This window comes from Bufo gargarizans, chromosome 9 (assembly GCF_014858855.1).
Source record: "Bufo gargarizans isolate SCDJY-AF-19 chromosome 9, ASM1485885v1, whole genome shotgun sequence".
Taxonomy (NCBI): Eukaryota; Metazoa; Chordata; class Amphibia; order Anura; family Bufonidae; genus Bufo; species Bufo gargarizans.
Window position 1 is genome coordinate 37,764,346 of NC_058088.1, and position 20,891 is coordinate 37,785,236.

The 20,891-nt window shown below is 43.2% G+C and overlaps 1 protein-coding gene across 2 annotated transcripts in view; it reads left to right on the plus strand.

Annotated features, from left to right (window-relative positions):
• The window catches only part of DOCK11 (dedicator of cytokinesis 11), a 266,917-nt gene that overhangs the window by 29,139 nt on the left and 216,887 nt on the right, over positions 1 to 20,891 (plus strand). For both annotated transcript variants that reach the window (XM_044269084.1, XM_044269085.1), the window contains exons 4-7: positions 5,475 to 5,557; positions 6,608 to 6,677; positions 10,098 to 10,193; positions 20,215 to 20,349. In XM_044269084.1, the coding sequence (XP_044125019.1) occupies positions 5,475 to 5,557; positions 6,608 to 6,677; positions 10,098 to 10,193; positions 20,215 to 20,349 (384 nt within the window). The remainder of the gene's footprint in view (positions 1 to 5,474; positions 5,558 to 6,607; positions 6,678 to 10,097; positions 10,194 to 20,214; positions 20,350 to 20,891) is intronic.

Sequence of the window (20,891 nt, forward strand, 5' to 3'; positions counted from 1 at the left end):
CCCTATACGACATTTATGGCCATTATTGCCAAGAAGGGAATACTCCTTTAAAGGGAACCTGTCACCTTAAAAACACATATTAAATTGCCAGCAGTACCTTATTGCAGTCTGTAGCACGATTATAAAGTTGTCCGTGTCTTTGCTGTAAGATGCGCCAAAAATCTGAAAAAAGACTTTTATTCAACTGGCCGCGCTATGAAAACAATAGTCTTGAAGTCAAGGAGGCAGCGGCTTTCTCGCCTGAAGTCAAGCGTGCCCCGCTCCTTAGCGTTTGATTGATAGGATTTCCAATTCCTTCACTACAGGGCATGCTTGAACTTAGCTTTAAGCATGCACAGTATCCTCACAATTCTGGTGCCTGCACTGTTCTTCTCCGCTGTGAGGTCGTTTTCAGAGACTCAATGCTCAGACACTCACACATGAGAGCCTGTGCATGCGCGAGACTATGTTTGATCATCCAGCAGTGAAGGAATTGGACATCCTATCAATCAAACATTAAGTGGCGGGAAAGGGGGGGGGGCGGGGTGCGCTTGACTTCAGACAAGAAAGCTGCTGCCCCCTTTTGGCGCATCTTACAGCAAAGACACAGACATCTTTATAATCATAATACAGACTGCAATAAGGTCCTACTGGCGGGTGAATATATGTTTTCTAGGTGACAGATTTTTTTATTGCCAGAATCTATGTTTTTTTAAAGAACCCTGGTTGGGAATGACTTTTGATTTATAAAATATTCTGAAAGAAACATTGGAGCACATTTACTAATACTGTCTAAAAGTAAGGCCTCATGCACACAAATGTATTTTGTTTCCGTATCCATTCCGTTTTTTTTTGCCGAGAGAATGCAAACCCATGCATTTCAATGGGTCCGCAAAAAATGCGGACATCACATCCGGATGGCATCCGTTTTTTTTTTTGGCGGACCGCAAAACTCATACGGTCGTGTGCATGTAGCCTAAGACAGTGTAAACTTAGACAGACAGTCCTAAACTGTTCCATAAATATCATAGTGACTGATGCTGGATGATAAAATCTGTTGCATCTTAAGACTGGGTTCACATCACATTTTTACCTTACATTTAACATATACGTTGGGAAAAAAAAAGGATGCAAAAGCAAAGTGCACTACACTGTTCCATTCTGCAGTTTAAGAAAAAAAGATATGCGTTAATATATACTTCACATATATATATATATTTTTTTTACAATAGAACTCTCTATGCTGATGGATGCTGCTATATGGCATCTGTCTGAGGTATCCGTTTAACGTGTACATTTTTTCTAGATGTTAAACGTAAGACAGAAACGTCATGTGAACCCAGCCTAGACTGTCTATCCTAACTTTACGCTGTAACGGTCACGTCCACACACACACAGGGGGAAGGATAGTGACCACTGCGCTCCACCCTCACCCCTGGCCCTGCCTACTTGCTTCACGAGTCCTGATGACAGGGGACAACTGGACGACAGTCCCTTACTTAGGATATGTGCAGGGAAGACAGACAAGACAAAATACGTAACGTGAACGGACCGGGTCAGAATCAAGAGAGCTACGCAGTACAAAGGGTTAAGCAAAGAATGGTCAGGAGAAGCCGGGGTCACAATACCAGGAGGGATGCGCAGTACAGGAGGATCAGGCAAAGGATCGTCAGGGAACAGGATCAGGTAGTAATTAGTAGTCCAACAAATAGACAGGAACCTAGAATTAACAGGCAACCTGTGGCCAGCAGGCTGCCTGTATTTATAGTGGGGTCAGAGGGTCATGTGACGTGGCCAGCATCACATGACCGACAGACAGACAAGTCGAGCACCGAGTGATCAGCTCGGCGCTCTAGGCAGACCTAGGAGCAGGGAGCCTCCCAGCTAGCAAAGCCTTTGGCGCCCCGTGACATATACGCCACATATAAGCCGGTTTAGTTTAATGCCCAAAATGCAGCAGAATTTTGACGCATTGTTTTGGCGCACAGAGGCATTTAAAGCCATGCCCGTTTTCTCACAAAGCCACACACCCTTTCCACAAAGTCACACCCCCTCATCTGACGAGGTGTAAAAAGGTTAGAAAAGTCTATAAAACTCTTGATAAATGCAGTACAAAGCAAATACGCCAGTTTTTGCCTAAAAACTGATGCATTTTGATTAGTAAATCTGCACCCCTGTTTTTGCCCATGCAGTGCCCTTATTGTGATTGTGTGCTAGAAGCAGCCGAGACAGTTTTTCTTTTAGACAGTTTCATAAATCTGCCCCACGTTTCTATGAACATAGCGGCTTTATAGCTGGTTTATGCAACGTAGGAATTAACAGCGCTTCCATTTCCAATCTGTCTTCTGGCAGACGCCATGTACTAAGCCGGGTAATGCTAGATTATGTTATAGTCAGTCATCTCGTTTTACAGTAAGTGATATCAATGTGATGGTAACTATAACAGAGCTAGAATGGAAAGCACATGACATTTTGCTTGGTTTGAGTCTGGAGCTTATGGAGAAGCTGTGGTCAGTTCTTCTGTACAACGGAGTGACCACATAAAGGGACTTCCTCAGATCTCCAGAAGTTCTGCACTCTCTACATTTTCTATAGGCCATAGCACCATGATGGGGGAGATTTATCAAAACTAGCCTAGTTCCCCATAGCAACCAATCAGATTCCACCTTTCATTTTTCAGAGCTCCTTTAGAAAATGAAAGAATCAATCTGATTGGTTGCTATGGGCAACCAAGCCAGTTCTACTTTACACCTGTTTTGATAGTTTCAGATTGACAAGACAAGGCTCCAGGATGTGCCGTTGTGGTATTTAGCACTGACTGCACTGCCACGTGGTGTTAATAGAAATGTTATTACATTTTTAATAAATTATTGATACATTTATTAAAATATGTAATTCTCTAATTCCGGTATTTATAGCAGTGGTCAGAACACAGAGGAGACAGTACATGTGATTGTACCCCTGACTGATTGTGGCTGTAAATTATATTTGCTTTCTTTAATTCAAACTATTTTACTTAATTTGTTTTGTTATTATGTGACAGTGTCTTCCCTTTCATATTAAAGGAGTCATCCAGACTCCAGTCATTTTAAATTGATGGCCTAACCCCAGGATAGGACATCAGTATTTGGTAGGCATCTAACACACCGCATCCCGCCACCCCGCTTCTCTGGAGCAGCTCTGGCGCCAAAACTACTCATCTTTATCCATTGTGTAGTGAACAGAACTGGTCACTGTAGCGCTGCTCCCATTAAAAAGCATCTGTCACCGTGATCAGCTCTGTTTCCAGGCATACTACCTGGCGGGGTTGATCATGGTGACTAAAATGAGCCCTTTCTCTCTGCAATTGGTATTATTGATGCAGAGAAATTCTTACTTTTATTTATATTTAATTGAGGTGCTCGGCGCCCCAAAGGGCTGGCCTAGCTCCTCAGAGCACCTCCACGTCTGCCTGCTGTGACTCCTCCTCCCAGTGATAATGACAGAGCTAGGCATCATCACTGCTTTGATGCCTAGCCCTGAAATCTTGTGCATGCGTCGGTGCCAATACCACTGACTCATGTGTAGTGAAGATCTCAGGATGGGGGTGACCGCTCACTAGATTTCACGGCTGGGCATTGGAGCAGTGAGGATGGCTTGCCCTGTCAGTCTCAGCGGAATTGGGAGTGACAACAGGGAGAGGCGGAGCAGAAGCTGTGCTCTGAGGGACTAGGCCAGACCCTTGGTGTTCCGAGCACCTCATTTACATATAACTAAAAGTAAGAATTCCTCTGCATCAGTAATGCCAATTGCAGAGAAAGAGGGCTAATTTTAGTCACCGTGATCAACCCTACTAGGCAGTATGTTTGGTTTAATAGGGTTGATCATGGTGATGGATGCTCTTTAAAATGAGCTCCATTCACAGTGGACAGAGCTGTTTAGTTCTGGCACCTACTTTTGGTGCTAAAGCTACTTCTGAACAACCTTAGGGTGGGGCGTCGAACCGCCACCGATCAGATTCTGAGAATAGTCCATAGGTCAATAATAAAGGACTGTACAACCCCTCTAATGATGCTCAGAATTTAGCATGACCTCAATTTCACTGACCAACCTTTCCTTCATTTGTGGCCTTTTATCATCTGAAATGCTCCTCTAAAGCTGTTTGTGCTTGATTAACTTCTCTGTAAATGGGAATTTTATAATTTCATTGTTTTCTGTAAAAATTGTAATAGCTAATGCCATTGATCCCCACTGATTGACCTCTCATGTGGTTCAGAGCTGCATTTGCAATTCTGCTTGATGTCACTGGAAAGGCACGCCTTTATCGGCCTATAAGGTAGTGGGGCAGGTCAGATTACTGTAAATGGACAGAAAAGAGAACAATTTCCAGAAGCCACAGCAGACTGGCCAGTGTAGAGATGGGTAGAGCTGGAAGATCTTTTCTTTTGGCTAATGCTACTTTCACACTTGCGTTTGGTGCGGATTCGTCATGGATCTGCACAGACTGATCCGTTCAGCTATTACAACCGTCTGCATCTGTTCAGAACGGATCCGTTTGTATTATCTGTAACATAGCCAAGACGGATCCGTTTTGAACACCATTGAAAGTCAATTGAGGACGGATCCGTTTTCTATTGTGCCAGATTGTGTCAGTTTCATAAGACGGACACCAAAATGCTGCAAGCAGCGTTTTGGTGTCCGCCTCCAAAGCGGAATGGAGACTGAACTAATGCAAACTGATGCATTCTGAGCGGATCCTTTTCCATTCAGAATGCAGGCAGCCAGTTTGTGAGTTTTTTTTCCCCACTTAATTGCAGTATGGTGATTCTGTACCCCTGGGGTTTCCACTCTATATATTTACAATGTTGAAGGGAATGTATCATCAGGAAATAGTATATTGTTTAAATCACGTTTTTACGTTAACATATTTTTAAAGAATTCTTTTATATTTAATTTTCTATGTCAATATCTATATTGAAACAAAACCCATAAAATCCTGCAGTTTTCACACAAGCCACTAATAATAGCCTAGCCTAATAATAAGCACCACTTCGTAGTCTGTACAGATCACTCTTCAGCAGTTATCTGCTTATCTATCATTCTAATCCTGCCCGTAAATATATCACCTCTGTGTGTAGATAAGACAGGATCCACCATTTACAATAGGTGATTGTCAAAGCTCATTTATCCCTTCCTTGTACAATCAGAGGTCACAGAGCATGTCTAGAAAACTCTCCCATAGAAGTCAATGAGGTCCCCTCCTGACCATTGTGTCTATGGCCCAGGCGGCAGTCATAAAGCATATATTTAAATGCTGTTAAGAACAGCTCAGGCAAGATGGCCGTCCCCATAATTCTGTTCAAGAAATAGAATAAAAAATCTGCAATCACAAAATAAAAACTGATTAAAAAGAAGGATGTGTGTTCCTGGTGCTAACCGACAGATGAAATTTTTGATGACACATTTCCTTTAAGTCCATGCAGTGAAAGTCAAACTATATATTTCTATTGTTCTAGTGTATAAAATATTACAGCTTGGACTGGAAAGTGGTGAACTACAAATATGAGGAATATTCAGGGGATTTTCGAGCCTTGCCTTGGTAAGTTCTGGTAATTTTGTTTTTCACAGTCACTGATGATCACTTTCATTTAAACTCTTTGCTTATTTAACCATGGGACAAAAGAGAAGTATACAACATAACAAGCCTTAACAAAGTTGTACATAGCATAGCGTATACAGTAAAGGAAGAAATGTGATTCAAATCTAAAATTGCTATCTATCTATCTATCTATCTATCTATCTATCTGTCTATTTATTATATCTATCTACCTATCTAAACTTTCTCTATATATATACGGTTTATATTGGTTAAGATGTGGCTTGCCATGAGGTGGGTTTTGTCAGAATACACTTTTATTTTCTCCAGATATTCCTTGTATACTGTTCTCACTATAATGATCTTACACTGAGGACAGAAATGATTGTCTGCAGCAGTGATCTCAGATGACATGTTCAATTTAAGTGTGCAAGTGTGGATAACTTCCTTAAAAGGGTTGTTCCACTAATAACACATGTTCTCTATCCACAGGACAGAGGATAAGTGCTTGATTGCTGTGGGTGAGTCCGCTGGGACCCCTAGTAATCACGAGAATGGGGATCCGCAAGTGCTGCAAAAGTGTCTACCACTCCACTCACCGATCAGCTGTTTGAAAGAGCCTCAGCTCTCAGTAGAGGGATGTGGCCTCCTTACAGCATACCAAGCACAGCACTGTGCACTGTGGCTGCGATTGGCATTGCAGCCTGTTCCCATTCACCATATAAGAGCAGCCTCATCAAACAGCTGATCGGTGAGGGTGCTGGGAGTTGGACCTCCACTTGTCTGTTATTGATGACCTATCCTGATCATAGGTCATTAATATTGTACTCCTGGAAAACTCCTGTAATATTTCTTATTCTTACTGGATTTACTTTTGGTTAAAAACTGCACCAAAAACGGTGGTGGTGTCGTTCCAAAATGCGCTGTGTGTGATATCACTCTTATGAAATCAGTGCTCCAGATTTTATAGTTGCTCACTGTTTATTTGGAAACTATTACTACACACATTTTCTGACATTAATGAGTTGAAATTCCGTGATTTCTTATTTTCAGTAAATCCTTTCAGCCAGAGAAGACGCCCAGCCATGTGTTTGAGATAGATGAGGACTTTGACAAAGATGAGGTAATGGATGGACTGAATTCAGCATTTTTCTCGGAGGATGTTTAAATAGATTTATTCCTTCCTATGTAAAGACCAGAAAACATGCAGGAGCGGATTGGCCATAGACCTTACAGGGAAATTTCCCAGTGGGCCGATGCCCAGGGGGCTGACTGAGCCCTCCTCACGGCCGGCCAGTGGACATTTTTGGAGATGTATTTTATGCTTCTGGCAGTATTTTGTGATGGACTGTGGATCTGTTGGGGTGGTATAATGTGCCGCAATATGGTATTGCCAGCCCTGCCTTCCATCAATTTAGACCCGACAAAAAAATGGGGCCACTTTTAGTATTTTTTCCAGGGCCACTTTAAGTTCCCAATCCGCCCCTGAAAACATGCATGATTTAGGGTACTTTCACACTAGCGGCACGGATCCGTCCTGCCGCTAGTTCAAGTGTGCCCCCGAACTGCCGCTCTTTGTCGGGTCTAAAGGGGTTGTCAGAGTGTTTAATACTGATGACCTATCCTCAGGATAGGTCTTCACTATCTGATGGTAGGGGTCTGACTGCCGACACACCTGCCGATCGGCTGTTCGAGGAGGCTCTGGTGAGCGAAACTGCCTCTTCCTAGACCAGTGGTCGCTACCAAGTGCTTGGTAAGCTGCGAGGAGGCCATGGTGCTGATCGTCAGGGATGCCGAGTGTCGGACCACCAATCAGAAGCTGATGACCTAACCTGAGGATAAGGTCACCAGTATTAAACACTCAGAAAACCCCTTTAACAAGCCACAATAAGAAACCTTATTAAAATTCATCAGTGGATTCTAGGACTTTTCACATCCATAGCATGCTATCTGGTAAGGACCTTTGCACAAATGTTCACCCACTGCAACAAATTGGTGAATCTCATGAAAAAATCTGCATGTGACAGTATGTTGATGCAGATTTTATACCTCCATCAAAGGGCCTTTGTACAATGGAAGGTGAATTGCCTGAACGAGCGCCGATCATCGATATAGGAAGTTGATCAGCACTCATTTTCACTTTGGGTAGGATCCAGTGGTGTAGCTGGTCACATGTCACCAGCCGCAACTGTGGGGTGGTACCCTTTCATTTTGACAGGACACTTATCGAGAGAGGTTCGAAGGAACAATCGTTCTTGTGATCATTTGTTTAAACCCCTCTTCATAGTATTACGTCATTTATCAGCAGTAAATCCCCCTGGGCACTGATATGCTGGTATTCTTATATCCCTTCTTTAGACTGGCTGCTGATCCTGTATGTAATGTTTATAGTCAGGTTAACTTTATTTTCATTCCAACTCTTTCCTCTGTATTCCACCAATATATACAATTATGGTATTCTCATATGTGTTCCGTACATATCCCAGGAAGGATTTTTGTAAAAAATATGAGTGCTCCTTCAAAACACCATAATTCAACTGGGAACATTGGGTGAAGCTATTATTACAGAATAATTCTTTAGTCATCATGATGATAACTGAAATCTCGCAGATTGCCTAGACCAGGGATGCCCAACCTGCGGCCCTCCAGCTGTTGCAAAACTACAATTCCCAGCACGCCTGGACATCCTGCAGCTATTAGCCTATAGCAGGGCATGGTGGGAGTTGTAGTTTTACAACAGCTGGAGGGCTGCAGTTTGGGCATCCCTGGCCTAGACCAAAAGTTTACATACTTTTGAAGGTTTGGGCTGATAATATACAGGTTGAGGGTCCATTCACACGTCCGTAGTGTATTGCAGATCCGCAATACACCCGGTCGGCACCCCCATAGAACTGCCTCTTGTGCAGACAAAAATAGGACCTGTTCTATTTTTTTCCGGATCCGCGGACCGGAAGATCGGGGGCGCGCTCCGGAAATGCGGATGCGGACAGCACACTGTGTGCTGTCCGCATCTATTCTTGCCCCATAGAGAATGAATGGGTCTGCACCCGTTCTGCAATTTCTATGATCACAACTATATACAGTATATGGAATATATGAATGATTTGAGATAGGACTGCCAAAATATTGCAAGGAATTTTTGCTTGGGAATTTGAGAAGGTCTCATATAAAATATTACAGAGAGACACATATGAGTGGACATCTTTCCCCATTTTATCCTCTTTCCCTGGTTCCCCTAAGATGAGTAAAAATGGCTTCTACCTTATGAGTTGTTTTTTTTTTTACCTTCCTCTGGATCGACTTTGCAGGATAACAGGCTGAACTGGATGGACAGATGTCTTTTTTCAGCCTTACAAACTGTTACTATGTCACTATGAATTTGTTGTGTCATGGTAGGGAACAGTGAGCCCTAAACTCCTGCCTAAGCACTCTTCCTGCTTACAGTGCATTAGTACGTTCCGCCCTAAACGGCGGCCCACAAATGGTCGACAGTCCCTTCCTATGTAAGTGCAGGGTAAGTAACAAGGGAAACAAAATAACGAACGACTAGGGACAGAATAACACAGAATACAGAAGTCAAATCCAGAAATGTACTGGACCGAGGTCAATACCAGGGGAATCCAATCAGTACCAAATCAGAACCAGTAGGCAGAAACCAGGAGTGGCCAAAACCAAGACAGCACGTCAAGTCCAGAACAGGATCAACAAGGTCAAAGTCAGGTTCCAAATTCAGGGGTCATATATCCCAAAAGCAGTAGTACAATCAAAGGGCAATAACAATCAGAGGCAACCTGTGGCCAGCAGGTTGCCTGTTTAAATAGGCCGTGCTTCCTGGTCACATGACACGTCCGGTGTCATGTGATCATTGACGTCATTGTACCTAATGTGCGAGTGATGGCTCTGATTGGCCAGCGCTCCTTCACTGGGCGACCGGCCTGTCTCCCTGTCAACCGGAGGCTGGCAGCGCTGCAGAGGAGTCTGCCGCCACCTGGACGTGACATGTTGTTTTCATGGCCAGAGTGGCAATGCATGTAGCCCTATTCCTCCAGTGAACTCTGATGCAATTGAAGATGGAGCCTCCAACCTGAGTGTGAACAGAGCCCAAGGATGTGTCTTATAAGCAATATAATTGTGCTGATAAGAAGCTACTATAAATCAGTTTTGGTAATCTACTGCTCGCTGATATGTAAAAAATAGTACAGAGTATTTCCTGCACATATTACTGATGCCATTTTCACTGTTTTGTGTCTGATACACAGGCTTGATCACATACTGTAAATGGAAATGTTGAGCAATAATTACTTAGGTGTCGGTGTATCATGGAACATGCCTAGCCCTGCCTCCGGGGAGCCCTGGCCCCTATGACCTCCACAAAATGCCCCAAAAGCTGCTATACATTGCTCTCTTTGGGGTCACTGTGCACTAACCCTTTGTGATTGGCCCCATCCATTTGATGTGACTGTCGGCAGCTATGTAGTTAGGACTTTGTTATATTACTGTATCTATTATAATGCTAATACAATATATTGTAATTTGTCTGCAGGATGCTTCATCAATCTGCTCCCATAAAGGGGGAGTCATTAAACAAGGCTGGCTGTATAAAGCCAATATAGGCACCACCATTCCTGTCACTATGAAGGTAAGTACTTGGGAAAAAAAACACTCAACTAAAATGAAAGCATCTCTGATAAATTAGGAGCACATACAGTATATTGAAAATGTTAAAGGGGTTCTTCAGGACTATTATTGAATCCAACCTGCAGAAGAAGGTTGGTCTGCACAGTACTAACTCCTCCATCGTGTCGCCGATTCTGCTCTCTGAGATGCAGTCACATGCCGCCCCAACCAAACCCCCCAAAAAAAGGCACTATGGAATACCAATATGTATAAGGATATAAAAATAGTCTTTATTCAATTAATCACAAGTATACATGATAAGACAATGTAGCAGAGCTAGCCTTGGGCTGTATTTGTCCGCTTTCTGAGATGTGCCGTCTGGATCCTCTCTTTTGTCTTCCGGTCCTCTGCAATGTACGGCGTCATCACTGACATCATGTGTATTGCAGACAGGTAGGCAGTCGGAGCTAGCGCTGGGAATGATGCTGGCGCTAGGCGAGCTGGGTTTGGTTAGCAAACAGCAGAGATGTTCGGCATGCGTTTTTGGTAAGCTGGGCAGGTTGAAAAAATTTAGGGGGTCATTTACTAACTGATCTGTCACAGATCTAGCGTATATCTGTCGCAGAATGTGGCACAAAGGTTATTTTTGGCACAGTCTGAAACTTTTCCATGCTCACGCCCGGTTCACAAAAGGGGCGGGAAGGGAGCAGGCCGCCAGGGCCATCTTATTTATCATTTTCTAGGTGTAGAAAATGTTTTTAATCTACGCCAGCAAGGATGCTGGCATAGATTTAGACTGGCGGTGGATGCGCCAAAGTTATGCAAACGCCGGTCTTAATAAATGACCCCCTTAGTTTAGGCCCAGAGAATCCCTTTAATGCATATTCACCAAGCATATTATTTTTTTTATTTTTTTATTTTATTTGTTATTTATGTCATACGGAGATAAATGCCATTTAGTAGACCGCTCTTTTTTGTACAGCAGATTTTTATTTTTTTTGCTTCCATAGAAATTTCCTAACATTACATAATATTTCCTAACAGCAATTACTTAGTGATAATATTGTGTCAAGCCGCAGAGAATTTCTAACGTCCAGCGGTTGCTCCATTTACGACCAGTGGCTGTTTTGTTACAGTCTGGATTCCACAGGCAGACTACAGGCCACCACCAGTCAAGTACTTCACAGCGCTGCATTCATATTGGCAGAACAGTCTTGTGGCTAAAGAAAGTGATTCTTATAATAACATGGTAACAAAGTGATCTGTACAGAACAGTAAGCGTCAGCCTGCTGGGGGGCCCTGTGGCCAGTGTGAACACATTCCCTATAAGAATTAATGGAACCAAATAGCAGACTGTGGATTTCTTATCAAGTTCAGTAGACATTAAAAGCTCTGCATATTATAAAATGTGTTGCTAATATACTATAGGAGGAAACCGCAATACAGGAGCTCACATCAGTGTTTGGGGTATATCCAGTTCTCTTCTTTAGGATCCATTCACACGACCATAAGTGTTTTGCGGTCCACAAGTTGTGGATCTGCAAAACAGGAAGCATTTTGCAGAACGCACACAGCCAGCCCTATGATAGAAATGCCTATTCTTGTCCACGATTGTGGACAAGAATAGGACATGCTCTATCTTTTTTGTAGGGAAGCGGAATGGAAATACGGATGTGGACAGCACACGGTGCGCTGTCCGCATCTTTTGCTGCCCCGTTGAAATGAATGGCTCTACACCTGTACCGCAAAATTGCGGAATGGATGCGGACCCAAAAATACGGTGGTGTGAATAGACCCTAACACTGACCAGTCAATGCGCTACATATGCCATAAGACTGAAGAGCTTTACACGTAAGCTTGCTGATTTGTTTCTTAGAATTCCAGACGTGCACTAGGCACATAAAAATGTCATATTTTGGGATAAAATGCAATTCACCATAAGTGGCTCGTCAGACATTCAATTACACTGAGTGCATCTTAAATTTCTCCCTTTCAGTGGCAGGGGGTTAGGTATTGGGGGCATAATACGAGCACTGACAAGTGGCTGAATTATAATCTCATACAGTACAACCAGCAGAACGGTCCTCAGATAATCTGTATAGCTGATCTACCATGTTACATTTTTTACCCATTAGTTGTGATGTAACGTTTGTGTTACACATGTCTGACTGTATCATCACAAAGACTAAAAAATATATACAGAATGTCATGCAAGTGTCATTACTCCTAGGGGAGTGCAGTTACTATTCTTTAGTGGTACTCTCCTAGTACAATGCCAAAATATCAGATGTGTGACTGCGGTTTTTCCTGGGAGAAGCGTCACGTCTTCATGTCTGTCCTGCAGCTGAATGGGAGCAGCTCCATGCAGCAGCTTTCCACCTCAGCTAAAAGCAGGGCGGCCCGAGTTGAGGTTTTGTGCATATTGGCAAAGGTTGTCCTAATGGTATAACCTGTATTTAAAGGGACTATGTCACCAGCGACCTCCCTATCCAGCGGTTTGTATAGATACATAGCTGTGGTTCACCTGATTAAGGCTACATGCACACGACCGTTGTGTGTTTTGCGGTCCGCAAATTGCGGATCCGCAAAACACGGATGGTGTCCGTGTGCGTTCTGCAATTTGCGGAACGGCACAGACAGACATTAATATAACTGCCTACTCTTGTCCGCAAAACGGACAAGAATAGGACAGGTTATATTTTTTTTGCGGACCACTGAACGGAGCAACGGGTGTGGACAAAATACAGAGTGTTGTCCGCATCTTTTGCGGCCCCATTGAAGTAAATTGGTCCGCATCCAAGCCGCCAAAACGGCAGCTCGGATGCGGACCAAAACAACGGTTGTGTGCATGAGGCCTAAATCGCTGTTTTTCTTTTGTTGATCCAAGGCTTCATTCTCGAGTTTTTCTTAAAAATGGTGCAATGAGGGCTTCACTGTTGCTCTTATTGCACCCAAGCCGCACTCATTTCTGTGACCAGTCCCTCCCTCAGTGCTTTGCCAGTGCCTGTCAGTCAAAACAACCAGGGAAGGGCTGAACATAGAAAGGAGAGGAGTTTGGTGCTGGAATGCTCTTGTATTCTAGCAGGTCAGATGCCCAATTCGGTCTTCCCCGTTGCACCCTTTACAGTGTTCGATAAGTGCTGTGTAATTTTTCTTGTGTGATTTACCCCTGTCAAAGCTGAAAAGAAAAAAAATATTACAATTAAAAGAATATGAGAGGACCTAGGTGTGACAAGAAAAACAACACATGATTTATTTTGAGAGCCCAACAAATAAATATTAAACCACCCCGTGTGCAAAATATTTAAAAGTTGTCTGGTCAGTTAGGTGCAAAACACAGTGACTTTAAAGGGGGTTGTTCATCTTCTGGGGGTCTTGTCGCAGACCCTCCCTCACGGCTGGACCTGCAGATGGAAGCATACATACCTGCTTCATGCTGCTGTGTCTGGTCCCTTTTTTGCATCTCTGTAGCCGCTGCAGTGCTTTGGTCCTCTGCTGTCAACATCCAGCTTGACGCTGCTGCAGCCAATGACTGGCCGCAGCGGTGACCTGCCCCCCTTGCGTCATGTGACCAATTGACTGCTGCATCCAATTATTAGCTGCAGTGGTGTCAAACAGTGGGGGACCTGAACACTGCATTGGTAATGGAGGAGCGAAGGATCCGGAACCCAGTGATAGAGAGCAGGTAAATATGCTTCCCTCCACAGGTCTAGTCCACAGAAGGTAAACATCCCATTTAAAGGGAACCTTAATATTAAATCAATACCACTGTTGGATTGGTTATAATCTCCAGAATAAAACATTTCTTTCCCTATGCAGATTCGTGCCTCTGTTCCTGAGAAATCCCATTTTTTGTAATGTGCAAATGAGCTGTTTGGTGCAACAAGGGCATCACCGTCCCCCTCATGGCACCAAAAGCTCCCCCCTTAGTAAGCTTCAGGGCTGTAATGTGCGTGTGCTGACTCCACATATGCAAAAACACACGGCCAGGCGAGATTAAATTGCCACTGCATGGCCCCACCATCAAAGTTGGGGTGGGACAGCGCTGGACACAAAAAGCAGCAGAGCTTTTGGTGCTATGAGGGCAACGGTGACGACCTCATTGCACTAAACAGCTCATTAGCATATAACTAAAATGGGATTTTTCAGAAATGGAGGAACAGATCTAAATGGAGGAATGTTTTATTCTTCTCAGACCTAGTTCTGCCATTGACTGGTGACAGGACAGTGGACAATTTTTTTTTATGTAACTGGGGATCCTATGACTGTCAGAGATCTTTTATGACTTCTGCCATATTAAGTAAAATAATAATAGAATAAAATACAAATAAAGGAAAAAAAACATAAATAAAAACTGACCTCGCCAACCAAAAGTGTCGACATTGTCACCCCATTCACCCAGACTGTACACATTTGGTATGAAAACGACCAACACAAAATAAGGAGCCCATTTTAGTCATTTATTTTGGTCTAATTTGCAAATTGAAATAAAAAAGAACAACAATTTGAAAACATTTTATTTTATTTTTTTTAACTTTTTGTACAGTTTACCCTGAATAAATCTAAGAAAAGAAAAAATAACTTTCCAAAAGGTATAGATAGATGGTACTATACATAAAAAAATGCTGCAAAAATTATTTTAGTAGCCCAACAAAATAAAAAAAAGGGGCTTTTAAATTACCACGTGTGCAAGATCACTAGAAATTAAGGCCCTTATAGGCCTCGTCATTGAGGGTTTAAGGGATATAAAGAGGAGCGGTCACCACAGATGTCTGTTTTAGCAAACACTTGTATTCTCCATAAAATAACAATTCTGGAGCACCTTTTCATAGAACTCTGTGCTGTGCTGTCCCTTGGATATTACTCATTACACAATTGGGAGTGTCCCTGCACTGTTTAGTCATTACTGACAGTGCCCGGACTGTGTTTGGACATACCCCTTTGACACGCAGAACGGTCACACATAGTTGTCAATTTAGTCACAAGTTTTTAGGCGCAATAACTGAGGAACAGCTCAACACAAGGTTGTTATTTCATGGGGAATAAAGGCATTCACAAAAACATTCATGCTTGTGAACTGACTGGTCCTATATAAGGGGCATCCCATCTTGTATCATTTTGGCATATCACTAGAATATGCCATAATATTATGACTGGTGGGGTTCCTACTGTTCCCCCCCCCCCCCCCCCCCCAATTTATACATAGAATTGGCATTTTCCTTGCTGTGCAGAGATAATTAATGGATACGTTTCATGTCAATGATCCCCACAATCCAGGCAGTCAGACCCCCATCAGTCAGTAAGTGATGGCATTCCTTGTGACACTAACTACGCCAGTTCTTCATACATCTGCTTATATTCAGAGCAGCAGAAAAGTAAATGCACTTTAAAGAGTTATGTGGTGTCAGGAGACGCTGGCTTCCGAGCAGACACGTACCATTAATGCAACAAAAATCAATCTTATCCCAATTACACTAAGTAGTTTTTTGTTTTCCTTAAACAGACCTGTCAATACATTTTACATTAGATCACACGTATGTGTTTTTGTGTAAAATAAAATGAGGAGTATGTGTAAAGAAAATTGCAAAAAATGACTTTGGTCTTACTATGCTCTCATTGGCATAGTAAATGCACATGTACATATACTGTACACACAGTGGCACACATACACACATAGATAATATATAGGTATATAGATACTAGTTAGATAAATACATATAAGATTAATAGATATTTATTTTATGCACTTATATAGCACTACTATATTCCGCAGCGCTTTACATTAGCAACCAACTGTCCCAAATGGGGATCACAATCTAAGATCCCTATCAGTATGTCTTTGGAGCGTGGGAGGAAACCCAAGCAAACATAGGGAGAACATACAAACTCCATGCAGATGTTGTCCTTGGTCGGATTCGAACCTAGGACCCCAGCGATGCTAGGCACCGTTCTGCCTGATACATCATATATAGGTATAGATGATAGATAGATAATTGATAGATAGATAAATAGATACCTAATAGAGGGATAGATAGATAGATAGATGGATAGATAGATACATATAAGATTAATAGATAGATATGGGATAGATAGATAGCTTGGTTTGATGAGGAGTGCAGAGCTGTACGAAAGACCTTGAGATCCCAACAATACCAACCTGCGGGAAGTCTACGACACAACGCAGAGGCAATACAAAACCCTCCTCAGAAGGAAAAAGCAAGAATATACTTCAACCAAACTTACACAGCCTCAAGATGCCCTCCAGGATAACTCCTTCTGGGAACTATGGAACCACCTGGGCACAAATGAGAAGAAAAATATAAAAAAACGGCAACATCTGGCTCCAGTATTTCAGAGACCTCTACAGAGACATCCCAAAAGAAGAACTTAAAGAGGACCTTTCACTACAATAAAAAATCTAAACTAAGCATACAGACATGGAGAGCGGCGCCCAGGGATCTCCCTGCACTTACTATTATCCCTGGGCGCCGCTCCGTTCTCCTGGTATAGGCTCCGGTATCTCCATATTTTCGGCTCAACTGGGTGGAGCCCAGAGCCTATACCGGGAGAATGGAGCGGCGCCCAGGGTTAATAGTAAGTGCAGGGAGATCCCTGGACGCCGCACTCCATGTCTGTATGCTTAGTTTAGATTTTTTATTGCAGTGAAAGGTCCTCTTTAACCCAGACCAAGAACAAATGAGGTCAAAACTGGAGAGCATGGAGGAGATACTTAAAGATTTCCAAAACCCGCTAGACTCACCCATAACACCGCAGGAGATATCAGAGAGAATATCAACCATAAGAGGTAAGAAAGCCAGCGGCACAGATGGCATCCATCCCGAAATGATTAAGTACAGCCCACCAGCAATACAGGCAGCCATAGCAAAATTGTACAACATTGATCTAAGCGCTGGCTACTTCCCCCAAGCTTGGAACCAAGGTGTCATAACCCCAATATACAAGAGCGGGGACAGGTATGACCCGGCCAACTACCAAGGGATATGTGTCAGCAACAATCTGGGGAAATTATTTAACAGTATCCTGAACCAGAGAATCCTCGGCTTTCTTCCCCAGCACAATGTACTCAGTAAAAGCCAAGCAGGGTTCATGCCAAACAACCGCACCACAGATCACGTCTACACCCTGCACCGCCTCATCCAGAGCCATGTCCACAACACAAAGCAGGGAAAGATATACGCTTGTTTCGTGGACTTCCAAAAGGCCTTTGACTCAGTGTGGCACCCAGGATTGCTCCTGAAGCTATTAGAGAGCGGAATAGGAGGTAAGACATACAACATCATCAAAAGCTCCTACACCGAGAACCGATGCAGCGTGAAGGTAAATGGGAAAAGAACGGCTTACTTCCAGCAGGGCCGAGGAGTCAGACAGGGCTGAAGCCTCAGTCCAACTCTCTTTAACATTTACATCAACGAGCTGGCAGCTGCTCTGGAGTCCTCCTTAACACCAGGTCTCATCCTCCATGACACTGAGGTGAAATTCCTCCTGTATGCGGATGATCTTCTCCTACTATCACCAACTGAGAAAGGTCTACAAGACCAGCTAGTCATTCTGGAGAAATTCAGCACTACATGGGCCCTTCCCATCAATTTAAAAAAGACCAACACTATGGTGTTCCAGAGAAGGAAAACAAAGTTAGCCAGGCCCCCTACCTTCACGCTAAACACCCATCCTCTTACAGCCACCAATAGGTACACCTACCTGGGCCTGATAATTGACCAAACCAGGAGCTTCAAATCAGCTATTGAGGAGCTGAAAGACAAAGCATGCAAGACCTTCTACAAAATCAGAAAACTACTGTACCACCTCAAAGCACCCGTGAGGGTCTGGCTTAAAATCTTTGACTCCGTCATTGCACCAATCCTCCTGTATGACAGTGAAGTATGGGGCAGTCACACGTACCCGACTGGTCAAGATGAGATTCCAGCCCAACAGAAATATTCCACCTGGAATTCTGTAAGCATCTCCTCCAGGTCCATCGGAGCACCTTTAACAGTGCCTGTCGAGGGAAGCTGGGCAAATTCCCTCTACACTTTACAATCCAGAAGAGGGCGCTATCATTCTGGGGCTATCTACATGGTAGTAGTGAAGGCTCCCATCACCATAAAGCCGCGCTACACCAAGGTATCCCAGGCAAGGCAAAGCCCCAAAATAAACTTACTGTAACCCAGCCCGACCAGAAAATCACCCCACACCACCTTACAAAAGCTGATATCAGGAACACAGTAAGCAAGAGACAAGAGGAATATGTCAGTGAATGGAGGAAGGAGAGAGCATCCCAGAAGCTGACGGTGTACCAGAGCCTGCAGAGAGACTACAAACTGGCCCCATATCTGGAGAAACTAGGGAACCCCAGAGACCGGAAAATCCTGAGCCGCTACAGACTGAGCGCCCACAGCCTGGCCATAGAATCCAGACGGCATCGACAGAGCTACATGCCTAGAGAAAGCAGACTGTGCCAGCAGTGCCACCTGGAGGCGGTGGAGCCTGCAGTGGTGTATCTTGGTTTTGTGCTGCCCTAGGCGAGACTAAACTCGGGCACACCCCTAATATAAATTTGACCCACCCCTTCCTTGTTAAAAAACAATGTGCTAGAGTTAGTACAGTATTAATCCCTCCCTAATTCTCCCCCCTCTAACCACCCAACGGGTCCCAACCCCCTTACTCCATAAAACAATAAAGTAATAGATTTTTTGTGAATTACTGTAATTTAAGTACTTACAGTTTTTGAAGACAGCAGGCTCAGGGATCAGTGCATTGGTGGCCGGGGCCTGGCCTCAGTGTTCACGGTGACCGTGTGCAGGATCCACTCTGCACTTGGAGGAGATAAGGCTCACCCTAACGTTGCCGGCCCCGTGACTCCACCTCCGTTTGACGTCACGACGGCAACGTGAGGACGCAAAAGGCAGGGGAGGTCGGGAGGAAGTCGGGAGGAAGTCAGGAGGGGGAGGAAGTAAGTTTTTTTTAACGCCTTCACTATGCGGCGCCGGCGATGCCGCTCGCATAGTGAAGGATCGGACGAGGGGCAAAAAATATATTTTGCATATTGTGTAACTATCACTAAGCAAACAAGGCATTTTGCCGCCCCCTTTTCAAGTGCTGCCCTAGGCAAATGCCTTGTTTGCCTTGTGATAGATACACCCCTGGGTGGAGGATGAGGCCCACTTCCTGATATACTTTCCCAAATAATCAGCAGTGAGGGACATCCACTTTAGGAGACTCTCTGATCTACTCCCAGACTTCAGCTCCTCGGAGGAGGAAGAGAAGCTGCCCATCCTGCTGGGAGAGGAAGAGAACACTGTGGACATAGCAGCACAATATATCAGTGCCTGCCACAGACTGAGAGTAGCCTGATATGCCATGGACTCTGATACCCTGACCCGGGGTGTGTCCGCACCAACCCTCCCCCTGTCAAGATACGCCACGGATTGCTTTGGCAATACTAATGTAAATTTAGACCTGCCAATAAAGCTTTTGTGATTTGATTTGATAGATAGATAGATACAGTAGATACAGTAGATAGATATGGGATGGATTGATAGATAGTTATTAGATAGATATGGGATAGATAATACTAGATAGATAGATCATATATAGGTATATACATACTAGATAAATAGATAGATAGGAGATAGATAGATAGTAGATAGATAGATAATAGATAGATCGATAATAGATAGATAGATAATACAGGGATAGATAGATAAATAGACAGATAATAGAGATAGATAGATGATAGATAGATAGATAGATAGATAGATAGATAGATAGATATTCCTCATAGATTTCCTGTATATTGATAATAAACTTCCCAACCTTCATTAGTGTTTTTTAAAGCACATTTACAACAGAAACAGGACTAGCCAAAGAAATCAAAATTGGTGTGGCAGATCTGCATTACCCATTACCTGTTTATACATATATATATATACAGTGTATACATTATCGGTAATGTATATGATTAAGGAAATGTTTCTACATAACATGTTTGTTGTAGTTGTACTAATTATTGTATGTGTTAATAGGTGTTCAGAAAGCGATATTTCTACTTGACTCAGCTGCCTGATGGTTCCTATATTCTAAACTCATACAAAGATGACAAATCTTCAAAGGACTCAAAAGGCTGTATCTTCCTGGATTCCTGCATTGATGTCACTCAGGTATTGTATATTAGATTTTCTTTCTATCTTTTTGAGACTTAGAATAAACTGCGTTAATAATAAGTCAAAGCTGCAAAATGTGTAAATACATTTTTGGAATTTTTTTGAGGCTCCCACAATCTATTTCTGGTTGTTTTAAATTTAACTTACTGAACAGTGTTTACCCTATAAAAGAAAATGCTGCATGAAAGTAGGTCACAGTAATCTTCAGAGAGTATCTCTGTTCTTTGGTATCAGAGTATAGTAATGTCTCCTATTACTACAAGTGCTCTATAAAAGGGTATTTATTATTATTAAAGTGTAAAAAAAACACAGATAAAACAAATGTATATGAACATTTTCTGATCTAAGTTATTGTGTCACATCTGGAGTCCTGGACTGCAGGTAAATATCCATCAAACCCTGTAAGAAGCATTTATTAATTTTAAATGGGGGGGGGGGGGGGGGGGCACTATCCTCTGCGTCTGGAGGAAAGAAGGTTTGTACACAAACATAGAAGAGGATTCTTTACGGTAAGAGCAGTGAGACTATGGAACTCTCTG